Source organism: Podarcis filfolensis, assembly GCF_964270895.1.
Source record: "Podarcis filfolensis genome assembly, chromosome: 1".
In the NCBI taxonomy this organism is placed as follows: Eukaryota; Metazoa; Chordata; class Lepidosauria; order Squamata; family Lacertidae; genus Podarcis; species Podarcis filfolensis.
The window spans coordinates 22,133,423-22,146,524 of NC_139604.1; the positions used below are offsets into that span (position 1 = coordinate 22,133,423).

Sequence of the window (13,102 nt, forward strand, 5' to 3'; positions counted from 1 at the left end):
AAGAGAAGGACGAAGGGGGAGGGTGGTCGGCATTTATTAATATTTCAGTCTTATTCAAGCCCCTCTTTCCCTGCCCCCTCCTATTAATCCTCCTCTTCTCCACCCCCGCCTCCCAAAAATAGAACAAAACCCCTTATCTGAGAACCGCAACTACCTAAGGAAACAAAGTTTAGAGAGGGAGAGGAGAGGAGGTGGGAGGGAGGGAGGGGTGAGGTCTCTCTCTCTCTCTCTCTCTCTCTCTCTCTCTCTGGCAGGCTCAGTTTCCCGGTGGCCGGGTTACCATCACGTGGGCGTGAGGAGCCAATGGGGGCTCCCTGCTGGCCCTCCCTGCGAAGCCAGGCGCCGCGTCCCCCCTCCCAGCGTGGCCTTAGTTTTTATAAACCATCCCGAGCTGGGGGCGAGCGAGGCCGCCCCGTCCAGCGCTCCGTCCCAGGCACCAGTCGCCCCGGCTACGGTGGCTTGGCGCGCCATGAGCTGCTGGGGGCCTCCGCCGCCGCCGGGCCGAGGCGAGGAGGAGGGAGGCCAGGAAGAGGAGAAGCAGCAGCAGCATCGGCGGCGCGCTCGCCTTCAGCCAGGCTCTTGGGCGCAGCCAGCATGAGCCGCGCAGGCAGCGGCTGGGAGATGGAGGCGCTGCGGGCAGACGCCGGCGGCGGCGGGAGCGGCGGGAGCAGCAGCGGCCGGGGCCAGTGCCGCAATTTCCTATCGCCGCCGGTCTTCGGAGCGGCGCCGCCGCCGTCGGGTCGAGCCGCGGGTCCCGCCGCTTCCTCGGGCTTCCCCTACGAGCGCTCGGGCTCGTCGGCCGGGGCGCGCTCGTCGTCGTCGTCGTCCGAGGCGGCCCCTTCCAAGGACTGCTCCAGCGGTGGGCCCCCGACGGCCACGGCCGCGGCTGCCGCGGCCGCCGCGCTGGGCTACCACCCGGGCTACCACCCCTTCGGCAACGGCTACTACAGCTGCCTGCAGCAGAACGCCGCGCTCAAAGCCTCCCCGCACGCCGCCTTCCCCGTGGAGAAGTACATGGACGTGGCCGGCCTGGCCAGCACCAGCGTCCCGTCGGGCAGCGACGTCTCCTCGCGAGCCAAGGAGGTCTCTTTCTACCAGGGCTACGCCGCTGCCGCCGCCGCCGCCGGCCCTTACCAGCACGTGCCCGCCGGCTACCTGGACGTGGTCTCCACCTTCGGCTCGGCGGCGGCCGGCGAGCCCAGGCACGAGACGTACATCTCCATGGAGGGCTACCAGTCGTGGACTTTGGCCAACGGGTGGAACGGCCAGGTGTACTGCGCCAAAGACCAGGCCCAGGGCTCCCACTTTTGGAAATCCTCCTTCCCAGGTATGGCACGGCCAGGTGGTGATCGCAGCAGCAGCAGCAGGAGGAGGAGGAGGAGGTCAACCGGACAGGAAGCTGACATCTGGGAGAAGTAGCTGCCCACCTAAAACCACAGGGAGGGGAGGGGAAGGAGGAGAGGAGGGGAAAGTTCCTGCAGCTGGTTAGCTACGCGCTAGACCTACCAGGAGCCAGAGAACGGCCTGCTCTCTTTTGCAGCTCCCAGAGACCCTCAAGGAAGCCCCACAGAAAGCCGTGGAGCGGATCCCTTAAGGGTCTGCGCTCTCCATGTTCTCACGTCTTTGCTCCAGGGCTGCAGGGGTCTCCGGCACGCCTAGCCTGTAATCGCCTTGACTTTCAAAAGAACTTCCGACCCAGTAACTTAGTCTTAGGCTGTAGAGAGTTCTGTTGAACTCAGTGGGCATTAGCTTCCCGGCCGGCTTTTATTTGTACACCCTCCCCAGGGTCCTATGAAATCTATGGGACTTGGTCTGCAATTCTCCTACCCACTTTCCAGGGAGAATAGCAGACCCATTGAGCTCAATGCGATTTACTTCTGGGTAAGATTGTACTATTAGTGCAATCATTGTCATTATGTAGACACTGCCCGTACAAAAGCCACACGGCAATATGTCGGGGTGAAAGCATTTCCTTCCCTCAAACACCCCAGACCTAAAACCCAAATCCAGGAAGGTCCCCTAGGCTTGCATTGGTGTGTGTGTGTATTGTGTGTGTGTTTTAACTTCCAGAAAAAGCATCGGAACGAGTTCCACTAAAATACTCGCCATTTATTTCTGAGCAGACTGGGTGAGGATCTCAGCCCTGCAGCCTGATCCGAGGCGTATTTTCTCGGAAGTAAAGCCGCCCCTCACCCTTTACGTTACTCTCTCAGAAAGTCCCTCGCGGGCTTCTTGCAGCCTTCAGCTTTAAAATCAAATCAGATCCGCTGGAAAGTAATCGGAGGGACTGAAAGCCGGAGAGGAAATGAGTTGAGGATTTGAGGGAGGGCGGGGGGGGCGACTTCTGGCCTTAATGAAGACGGGCCTCTCCGAGGCTGGCCGTGATCGTTTTACTATTGTTGGCTGCTGCAAACTTGCCCCAGAGCCCTCAAGCCGCGGGGGGCGCCGAGTATCCCGTGTCACCCATCGCCAGCCACATGCAAATCAAGCAAGGAAGATATTTCGAAGTTGCAACTTAGGAACCTGTGTGCGCTTGCTTGTTTGCTTGCTTGAGAGCGCAAGTGTGCCTTTCCCTTTTGAACCATATGCACTTGAGGAGTTAAGAGTAAACCAAATAAGAAATCTTCACTGAAATAGCTGCAAACCAGCTCTTGTGTTGCATTGTCTCCAAAGAGAGTTGTCGGCCGTTAAGTTAAGGCATAAGTAGTACTGTAATGGTTTTAAAAAATGGTTTTTTATTTTAACTTGCCCCTTGGTCTCCTCTTTCCGTAGGGGACGTTGCACTAAACCAGCCGGATATGTGTGTCTACCGCCGAGGGAGGAAGAAGCGCGTGCCTTACACGAAACTGCAGCTCAAGGAACTGGAGAGCGAGTACGCCGTGAACAAATTCATAAACAAGGACAAGAGGCGGAGGATATCCGCGGCCACCAACCTCTCCGAGAGACAAGTCACTATTTGGTTTCAGAACCGCAGGGTCAAGGACAAGAAGATAGTCTCCAAGCTGAAGGACAATGTCTCCTGATCCGGGCCCAAATCGGTGTTTTATTTGGGGGGGATCTATCTCTATCTATAAATATATATAAAAATATATATTAATTGCAAACCATCCACTATCGGCTCAAAAAGACTTTTGGAAAGACTTGAAATATATTTAATATTTCCCCCCGGGGGAAGGGAGGAACCTTGTTGAAGTACTTATAGGAAAAAGGTTCGCAATTTCTTTTTCGGATTTACTTGCAAGTGTTAAATTTCCTCTCCCCCCCCCCCTTAAAAAAAGGTCATTCTCCTTCATTGTATTTTGGTAGGTTCTGTTTCCTTCCCCCTCCCACGAGGCCTTCCTGAAAAACCGCTAAACTAGCCTTAAGAATATGCTAAGTGCTAAAAGGTGTGATTATAGATAGATATGTATAATCTATCTATATATATAGTCTATCCTTATTATCAATCTCCCGAATTTTCATAATGGACCAGAAGACAATAATTATGTGCAAGGGAGTTGTGATGATGACGTCAACGCCAAGGTAAATGAAGTCGAGGGTCGCCACTGACCTCTGACCTTAATGTGAAATTACTTTTTTAAAAAGAGGACTGCATTTTTCCTTCCGCCTCCTCCGAAACCGATCCCCACTGAGCTTAAACCGGAGTCAGGGGGTCCCAGTTTTGAAGACCTACCGTTCCAGGCTTAAGCAAAGTTCATTTAGGGGAGTATACACTGTAGAAACGAGTTCGAAATTTGTCCCAAGTCCATCTGTTTAGAATGGGGCGGTTCTTAGGTTTATAAATAATCTTTTTGAAACCAACCCCAAAATGCATTGTGATTAGGTAGCCCACCTCCCACACATTTTCTGCGGGTAGTGGGGGGAAATAATCGGTTGCTTTATGTACAGTCAATGGAGTCTGATTTCCTGCAGTAGTGAAAGGCAAGATCCGACCGAAAGGAAACCTACTTTGCGCACGGTAAAGTTAGTTCCACTAAGTCTTGTGTCGGTTTGCTGCCATGTATGCTGGATTATTGGAACCAAACGTGGTTTTTTAAGTGTTTTAAATTTTGGCCGGATCCTGCCTGCAATTTTTTGAGGGGTGCGTGTGTGTACGCGTGTGTGAAGTGGAAGTGGTGATGTTGGGTTGCTCGCTGTTGCACGCAGTCTGCAAGCGAGGCTTAACACGTAAGCTCTTTTCTATTATTGTCGTACTAAGAGCTAGGGCACCTCACGCGCTGGGCTGAATTCTCAACTTAGTACAGTGGCCTGGAGTTCCGGGGTTTTTAAACCGACTGTGCCTAATATGTTTAGTTTGTATAAAGGTGTGTATAAATCGATGCGTATTTTTATATAAATATCGGGACGTTCTGTTAACTCTTCTGTTTTGTTTCCTCCTCCACAATCACAAAAAAGCATTCGCTTTTAACCCTTCCTGGGAACGGACAGGCTTCTGCTCAGAGGAGTGGGAGCTGAGGTTTGGTAGCTTTTGTTAACTACAGTAAATTAAACGGGTGTTAGTGAAAGAAGCAATAAATGACAAAAAATAGGTTATGTTTTTTTTAAAAGAGTCCTAGTACTGTAAGTAGTCCCAAGAGTTTGGTGTTTTATTTTCTCTCCCGGTTGCAACAAGAGAGTGCACATAATCGAGCAAAAATTCCACGCGCCGCGGAGGAGATACAATGGCGAAGTATCTCCTTTTCCAGGTGGGTTGTTGCGTCGCAGCAGATTTGCGCAAAACCTCAAAAGGGAAACTCGTTTGGCGCCCGCCTGGTTAGAGGCGAAAAGTTTGCTGTGGAGTGAATCTGAATCCGACTCCCTGTTGTCGGTCTCCTTTCTTTAGGTTCGGGTAGGAAACGAAAGCCCTGCGACCCGCACTCCTTCCTGCTGCTCCCATACTTAACTACTTGGTTAAACTGAGACCTCGTGTTTGGCTCTGCTTTGCTTTTGGAATACATGCAGATCTCACGGGCTGATAGCGTCGTTGAGGAAAGCGGCAGGGGCCGGGGGAGAGTGATCTGTTTCTTGAATGGACTTCAAGGGACTTAAGGCTACACAGCCCTCTGGAGCAGAAGCCCCTGAACTCATTTAATGATAAAGGATCATTGAATCCAGTGGGCGGGGCGGGGAAAAGGAAGTATTGAACTTTGGCCCTTGCGTTTCAAAATCGTTTCCCATCCTGCTCTCAAACTCTTGCTCTACGGCTAACTTTCGTTTTTACTTGGTTAAAAGGCTTGATCTCAGAAGCTGTTAGACATGTTCTTCCTACACTACCCCGAATAAACGGATTTATTTATTTTCGATGCCCAGAGGGAAAGAAAACGACGTGTGTGTGTGTGTGTATTTGTCAGAAAAGGCCTGAAAAGAAAAGAAAAGAAGAGAAAAGGGTCTGTTTTCAAACAGTGAGCGTGTGTGATGTTGGGGTTTTGTTCTGTTTTTAAGTATCTAAAGCCATGCCAGTGTAATATGTCTTATCCTTCGGTTTATGCTGAAGTAATAGATGAGTCCGAGCACATATGTCGAACACTTGAAATGCAAGTATTATATTTCAAGGGCCGTGTCCGTGTATTTCAGTTCACTACAAAGATTTGGGTCTTTGGAAATCTTCAACGTGTGCCCTGCCCCACTTCCTTCCCCGCGCCGCGTTTTGGACGCCTTTCCTTGGGGTCTGCGGTTTGGCGCTGGACGCAAATAGCTTCTTCTTTAAAAAAGAAAGAAAGAAAAGAAAAGAAAAATAGAAGAGAAGAGAAGAGAAGAGAAGAGAGGAAGAGCATCTTTCTATGGTCATCTTTTCCTTTCCTCCCTAGATTCTGACACCTCTCTCGATTTAAATCCCACACAAAATAATAGCACACACAACTAGAGCGGATGAAAAGTTTTCCAAGGCATGAACAATTTTTTTTTAATGTTAATGCAGACAGGTAAACATACTCCTGAAATAAGTTGCTGCAAAAGATTATACTGATGGAATAAATATGTGTTGTGCTATATTACATTGTATATGAACTTACGTAACAAAAGTTGCAATAGAAAATTAGATTAGGCCGATGCACCTTCAATTGTAACGCAGCAACTCCTCCACTGTGGTCCTTAAGACGCGTCCAACTCTCCGTAGCATATGATCCGGACGTTCTTACTTTGACTGGATACTGTCCATATTATGTAGGAGCAGTTGGTGGAGGTTAGTCTGGGAAGGCTTAGGTATTCCTAGTGGAAGTAAATAATATAATAGTGTTGTTTTTTTAAAATTTCTGGTATCTCCTCCTTTGGAGGGTGAACAATATTTTCACACACACACAAATACTCATAAGCAAATGAAATCACTGCTCGGCGTGCTAAGTTTTGAAATCCCCTCTTATGCAAAAGATAGTGTTAACCCTTATTGTCACTGAAATAAATCCAGACCTGTTTTCGTACTGCGCTAACTCACCTCTTTAACATCCAGAATTGAGTTGCAATTCTGTGGGAAGAAGCTCCATTGAGGGCAGTTGTCAAACTGATTTTCAAACAACTTTTGGGGTGCTAAAGTGAATCGCTCTCTACTCGTGCCATGCGCTACTGTAAATGCAAGCCGTAGCTGGGGTCCTAAAATCACTTTAGGCTGCAAAACGCGCGCCCCCTTTCAGGAATTAATGAGTGCCATTCAATTCGGCGCGGCTGGCTTCTGAGTGGGCATGTATAAGGTTGCCCTCGTCTCAGAATCACAGCGCAGGAAGCCCCGGGACGACTCAGTCCAGAGCAACTGTGGGCAGTGCTGGCTTGTGCTGCGCAAACGCGGAGGGAACCCTGGGGAATGAACTTTGAACTGGCTGCTGAATCAACAGCGTCGAAAGGGCTACCCGCACCCTCTTTGCTCATAAAGGAACCGAAAGTGTACCAAATGCCAAATTTAATTAGAAAGGCTGGCGGGAGAGAGCTGGAGGCGGGGGACGCTAACGGGTTAAATCATATATATATAATCTCTATTCCCCACCCCCACACGAAAGCTAGTAAAGTACTGTACAAAATTAAGGCCTCTCTCCGAGCACTGTGCTTCGGCTGCAAAGAGACACACAGCGTGCTTTACTCCAGAGAAATTCCTTTGACTTGAATAGGTCTGCTCGCGAGTTTAAGCGTGGACTGCAGCGCTCAAGTGCAATTCGGGATTATCCAGGGCCGCCAAATCTAGCAGCTCTTGACCTCGTTTCCAGTTCCTTAAAAATTGGCTGAAGTCTTAACTATCTGGAGTAACGTCGTTTGTGTTAAGTGTGTGGGCAGCTAGCGCCTAAGCGGAGGCGGGGGGGAGGGAGGGGGGAGCCGTCCGAAAATGCACGGTCGTTTGCTTGTAATCGGGAATTGTGGACCATATTTTGTAGGGCAAATTACACAAAGACCGCCATTGCGGCTGCGTGGGGTTGGTCGCTGGTTTCCTGCAGCTGCTAAGGCTGTGTGAACAATGTGTAGAACAATACTGCCATCTGCTGGACGAATTGCGGCATAGCCCTGGGGAGCCGAGGAGAAACTCTATTCGCAACACTCCAAGCAATGTATGAACACAACTTTCATGTCGTAATTGAAAGGATATGCCCATAAAATGAAAGCGGGAAAAGGGGAAAGATGGATTCCTGTGGAATGTTCGCGCTTGGTTTCCTGGATAGCCAACACATTTTAAACTGTAATATTAAAATAAACACTCGAAACGGCCCAATTATGAGACTCTTCATTCTGAAGCCTCAGCTTAGATAACCGAGGCTCTGTAATTGGCCCATTTGATTCATTGAGAATTACTTCCGAATATGGTCAGGAATATGGTCGGGCCATGATCCTAACCAGGTTAGGAAATAAAATAGCTTTACTCTGGTGCATGCTGTTTTCCCCGAGAGTGTCAGCCTATTTTTGCAATCTGCGGGCGTAGGTTTTACAGTTTGCTTACAACTATAGTTAACATTTCACTAATAGTGTTATTTCACCCAAGTCCTTGGATCAACCTATATTTCCTTCACATATTATGCCTGAATTGGTTAGCTAAGAGTTTACTGATTCCTTAAGGGTTATGCTTTTTCAGACCTATAAAAATAGTTTGAAGAGTGAGTCACTTTTCTTTCTGGCAGCGGACTGGGTAGTTCATTGGTATGTGCACTGGGGGGGGGAGAGAGTTTTTATTTGGCTTTGATTATTTAATTTCTATACTGCTAAATATATTAAAAATACATCTAAGCGGCGTACAAAAAAATTGAAGCAACAACAGACGACAGGCAATAAAATATTACAAAAATGCACAGCTACATATAAAAACGTTACCTTAATAATACTAATACATGGACATGAGTATCAATTCATTTTCCTTCTGACACATCCTCCCTCTCAGCTCCCGGGTTCTCACCCAGGGTCCAAACAAACTCTTAGCTCACCCACAAAAGTCTCATGAGAAGCGTTCCTGGAGACTGCAGACACCACGCTACTATCTTACTTGGTATTTATGAGCAGCCCCAGAGTTGATGGGGCACCCTCAATCTGCCCATAGATGTGTCCCATTCATCTGTACTCTCCACACCCAGTCCCAGGTGCAGCAGGTTTGTTGAGTTGCCCAGAGGGAAGGGGTCCAAAGGATGGGGAAAGGGCCCCATCTAACTACAGCAGGCATGGACAAACATGGCCCTCCAGATGTTTTGGGACTACAATTCCCATCATCCCTGACCACTGGTCCTGTTAGCTAGGCATGATGGGAGTTGTAGTCCCAAAACATCTGGAGGGCCAAGTTTGGCCATGCCTGAACTACAGCGCTTTCTTCACCCTCTATCCTTTCCTCTTCCATGAATGTTTGTGTGTGTGTGTGTGTACAAAAAGGGGGGGGGGATAAAGAACCTCCTTCACCCACCCCTTTGGCTCAGTTTGATCGCTAGTTCACTGAACTTGGAAACTAAAAACGCAAAGTGAAAGAAGACTGCAATCTTGTACACTCTTTCTCTGGGACTTTTTTCTGAGCAGACAGGAGTAGGACTGCATTGTCCTACTACACTGGAAATGGCTGTTATTTTCCACTGATTCTGAGACCATACCTTTAGGATTGTCAAGTCTGTTTACAGAAAGTAAGCCCTATCCATGTCTACTCAGAAGTCAATAGCAGTTACTCCCAGGTAAATGGGGTTAGGATTGCAACCTTACTCTATCCAGCCTAACATTTACATCCTGGGACATAAGCTCCTCTAAAAGTCAGTGGGATTTATTTATCATAAAACAATGTAGAGGGTCACATTGTGTGTCTGTGATTTCTGTTCAATAAAGGGGCCACATTTGTGGGATTTATTTTGTGTGCCCCCCCAAAAAAACCTCCAAGGTCCAAGAGTTAGACTAGAGGAATATGGAACAGAGTGCCTCTGTGCCTGTATTTTGCTCATAATTTTGCGGTGCATTTCAGAACCGAGTTTAAGACCCACATTTTACATATAAACCAATTCCGAGCACCACGCAAGCGTTCTTTCTCAACAGCCTATTATTGGGTGGGTGGGTGCAAACTTTTTAGTTTTTGCTGTTGTTAAACAATTTGAGTCAGACATCCTGCAAGTTGCTCTGGATCTGTTATTCTGTCCCTTTTTGCGTATGCACTACATCTTGGAAGTAAGTAACATTCAAATCAATGCGATTTATTTCCTGGTAAACGTGATTAGGGTCAGATTATGGACCAGATGAGGCGGCATGTTTTTGATGTAAGAACTTCTGCCGGACTGTGTAAGCTTGCCAGTTATACAGAACTCTTCGTAATGCAGAACCAGAATTAATTTTCAGTTTACACGTTGAGTCACTTTACACACTATTTCTAGTCCCAGAGCTGGATTTATGCGCAAGTTAAGTAACCTACAGTTTAGGGCCTCAGATTATGAGGAAGCTGCAAGCAGGCAGTCTCAGCGACGGAGTAAGGGTGCTTGTTTTGCACGTGGTGCAATTGATCACTGCATAAATAAATGTCCTGTGAATAAAAACAAACTTGTCTTCTGCAAATCTGAGTTGCAAATAGACTTCCAGCACAAATAGACTTGCTGCAAGGTATATAATTTGGTTTGATACTTATCTTTTAGCTGCATCCTCACTGCTGTACCGGTATATATTCAAGTATAAGGTTTTATTATTTCTATTTTCACTGTCCTTTCTGCTAGAATGATCCACATTTTGAGGGTAATGCTATGGGACCTCTTAATAGTGACATTATTTCACCGCATCTTAACACCCAGCCCTTTCTGTTTCCCTTCTGATAGAGGGGCTCTATCTATCTAATAAACACACGTCTCTCCTGGGACTGAACCATGACTACTTCTGAATACGTTCAACATTGCACTGTGAGTGTATGGTAATAGTCTCTCTTGCTTCGCGATTTCTCGAGAGTGTAATTAACTTGTTTTAATTACGAGTTCATCAGTATTTTCTCACCGGCATTTCCAGTCTAGAGGCCACCGACACGACGCACCCAAAGTCAAACATCCTAATTGATTTCAATGGGAAAGGCTTAGTGGTGACAGCCTTACGCACACTTATTCGGGAGTGGCAATGTGACTTCAGCCCTGCTAAGGACTTTCCCGGCTCTCCCATTTTATCACTCAGTCCATTGGCTAATTTCCATGCCGTTCTATAGCCCACCGTCCTTCCGCCGTGAGCCCAAACAGGAAGACGTGAGGTTGCCAGGAGGTCTCCCAGCGGGGCATAGACCAGACCTACCCAGCAAACTGAGTGCCTTTCGCGTGCCATCGCCCTAGGATTCCCACGCCCTAGGACTCCCGCGGTTATTCATGGGAGTCAAAGGAAGCAAAATTTGGTCAGTTCGGTACCAAAATATAACATACATAGACATGAAGTTTAGATAGAAGAATTAATGCTGCACCCCTTTGCGCCCCTACTATGGAACTCAATGGGTATTACTTCTCAGTAGACCTGCGAGGAACTTCGCCATTCCATCGATTTGGCCTCCTTTGTTTTGAGCAAGGATAGAGGATGGGATAGGACGTTGATAGAGTATGTAAGGCAGGGGTGAGTGCGCCTTTTTGTACCTGTGTATTTAAGGCATAGGTGGAAATTTCCCATTTCCGTAAGCGTAACGAGGGGTGGAAGAATTGCTGTCCATTAAGGCTGTAACCCTACACACTTCTTGAACACCGTGAGGGTTTGCTACTGAGAAAACACCCATAGGCTTGCACTGTCAGTTCCTGAAGTTTCATAGCTAAGCAACACGGACCACTTGCTATTGTGGCAATATCTTCGACGGGTTTCAGGGACTCATCCTGTCTTGGACAGCGAGCCCTCTCCGCTCCAAGCTTCTCCGATGTGAAGGCGGCAGAAGCGCAAGGCGGTAATGGCTTTGGCGTAAGTTCCGATGGAATAAAGTGGGATTTAGCCACGGATAAGAGATGAGTGGAAGCGTTTTGGAGAATATCTTAGAGGGCACAATAGTCAACTTAACCTACAAGTAGGAATGAACATATGAGCAGCAGATAATACTAAATAAAGGAAGATTTGAGACGGAAATGGGTGGAATAATACAATATGCAGCCGACAAAAGTTTACCTAGAATGCCGTGGAGAGATAGACTGGGAAGTCCGAGGTTAAGGGATAATGGATGGATATTGTATTATGTATATACAAGTTGAAATAACGCGTAAACAATTTTTTTTAAAAAAAACAACGAATAAAGTGGGATTTATTTTCAAGAATACACTGAAACAGCCGGGCTACATAGCCATAGTTTTAAATGTGCCGTCATTTGTGTACATCTATATGAAAAACTGAGAGCATTATATTATATGTTATATCTGTCCTGCCGTTTAAAATAAATTTCTGTGATTGATTGCACCCCCTCTTTGCACCAGAGGGTTATCTGTTGCTCTATCTACCTAGCAATAGAGAGAGAGGAACTAAAATACACACACAGAGAGAGACACACACAAACAAACGCACATTTTCTTAAGTAGCAGAACAGTAACAATTTGTCTTTTAGAGTGAGGTTTTTGCCAGAAACTTCTGAGCTCTGTTCCCCGTTGGATGAGACCTGCTGGAGAAAGCCAAAACCCCCAAGTTAATAAGAGAAACTCAATTGGTAGACATAAGTCAAACAATAAAAATTAAATGTGAGTGGTGAGCAATATCCTCCGGCGGTGCCTGTGTGGTCTGGTGTGGTCTGCAGCATCATGTGGGGAATAATGATTTAAAGATTTATTTCAAAGCCGAGGGATTTTGTTTTGTTTTGCTGCTCTCTGGCGGGGGTGCTCTTAGGCTGGGGGTGCCTCGCCATCAAAGCAAAGAGGAGAGAGCCGCGCCTGTGATCTCCAAGGGAAAATCCAAGAGAACTTGGACCAATAAGATAATACAACATAAGGAATTAAATCTTCCAGGTTGTTGTTGTTTTTTTAAATAAAAAATTAAAACAATCAGACAAGCAAGCGAACAACAACAGGACGAGGAGGAACCAATGCTCTCTCTCGCTTTCCAAAAGATTGGATAGAAGCTGAATGCGCTAAAAGTTTGAAATTCAGAATATCGCAGGGTGAGATCCTTACGCAGTTCAGAAATGCATCTTGGAGGCCGAATTGCTGTCTGTAACCGGCTTACATTATTTTGATGCCTGTTTTGGTGCCTGAGGCGAAAAGTTCGAATTGTCTCAGATTTGAATTATTTCCCCCAAGTGTTCAGTCAGCCTCTAGATAGGGCCCTCCTGGACTCCAGATCCCTCGGTCAGGAAGGGACCATCATTCGCAGGCCACCGGCCACAGCCACGGAGCTGGAGAGCGTCTGCGTCCTCGACGGCTCGGTCGATTCCAGCCGCGCAGAATCAGGGCCTCCGCGGACAGGGGACAAAGCCAGCCCGGTATTCCTTGCGAATCTATTTCTGACACTTCTTAAGGGTAACCCTCGCATTCCGTTTTTAAACGCGCTGAGTTTAAATGAGACCGGTCTGGTGACAAATGGCTGCTGCGGACGACTTGGGGACGATTTTTTAAAAAAAGTGTCTCCCAAAAGAGCGTCGGGTCTCCGTTATAGAGCCGGTCACAAAGTTTTCTTAAGTAAAAATATACCTGCCTCAAATGGCTAGTGAGTAAGGCACTCTCTGAGGAATAGTGTCCTTTCTTTCTGGTCCATTGACGGTACGGTCCAAATAGCC

The 13,102-nt window shown here is 47.4% G+C and overlaps 1 protein-coding gene across 1 annotated transcript; it reads left to right on the forward strand.

The window, feature by feature from the left end:
• Nucleotides 1-303: 303 nt before the first annotated feature.
• On the forward strand, nt 304-4,356 carry HOXD13 (homeobox D13; the record flags this gene model as incomplete). The annotated part of the gene is made up of 2 exons (XM_083581341.1): nt 304-1,327; nt 2,773-4,356. 2 exons carry the CDS (start codon nt 304-306, stop codon nt 3,021-3,023), a joined length of 1,275 nt encoding a protein of 424 aa, XP_083437467.1. The 3' UTR covers nt 3,024-4,356.
• Nucleotides 4,357-13,102: the final 8,746 nt, after the last annotated feature.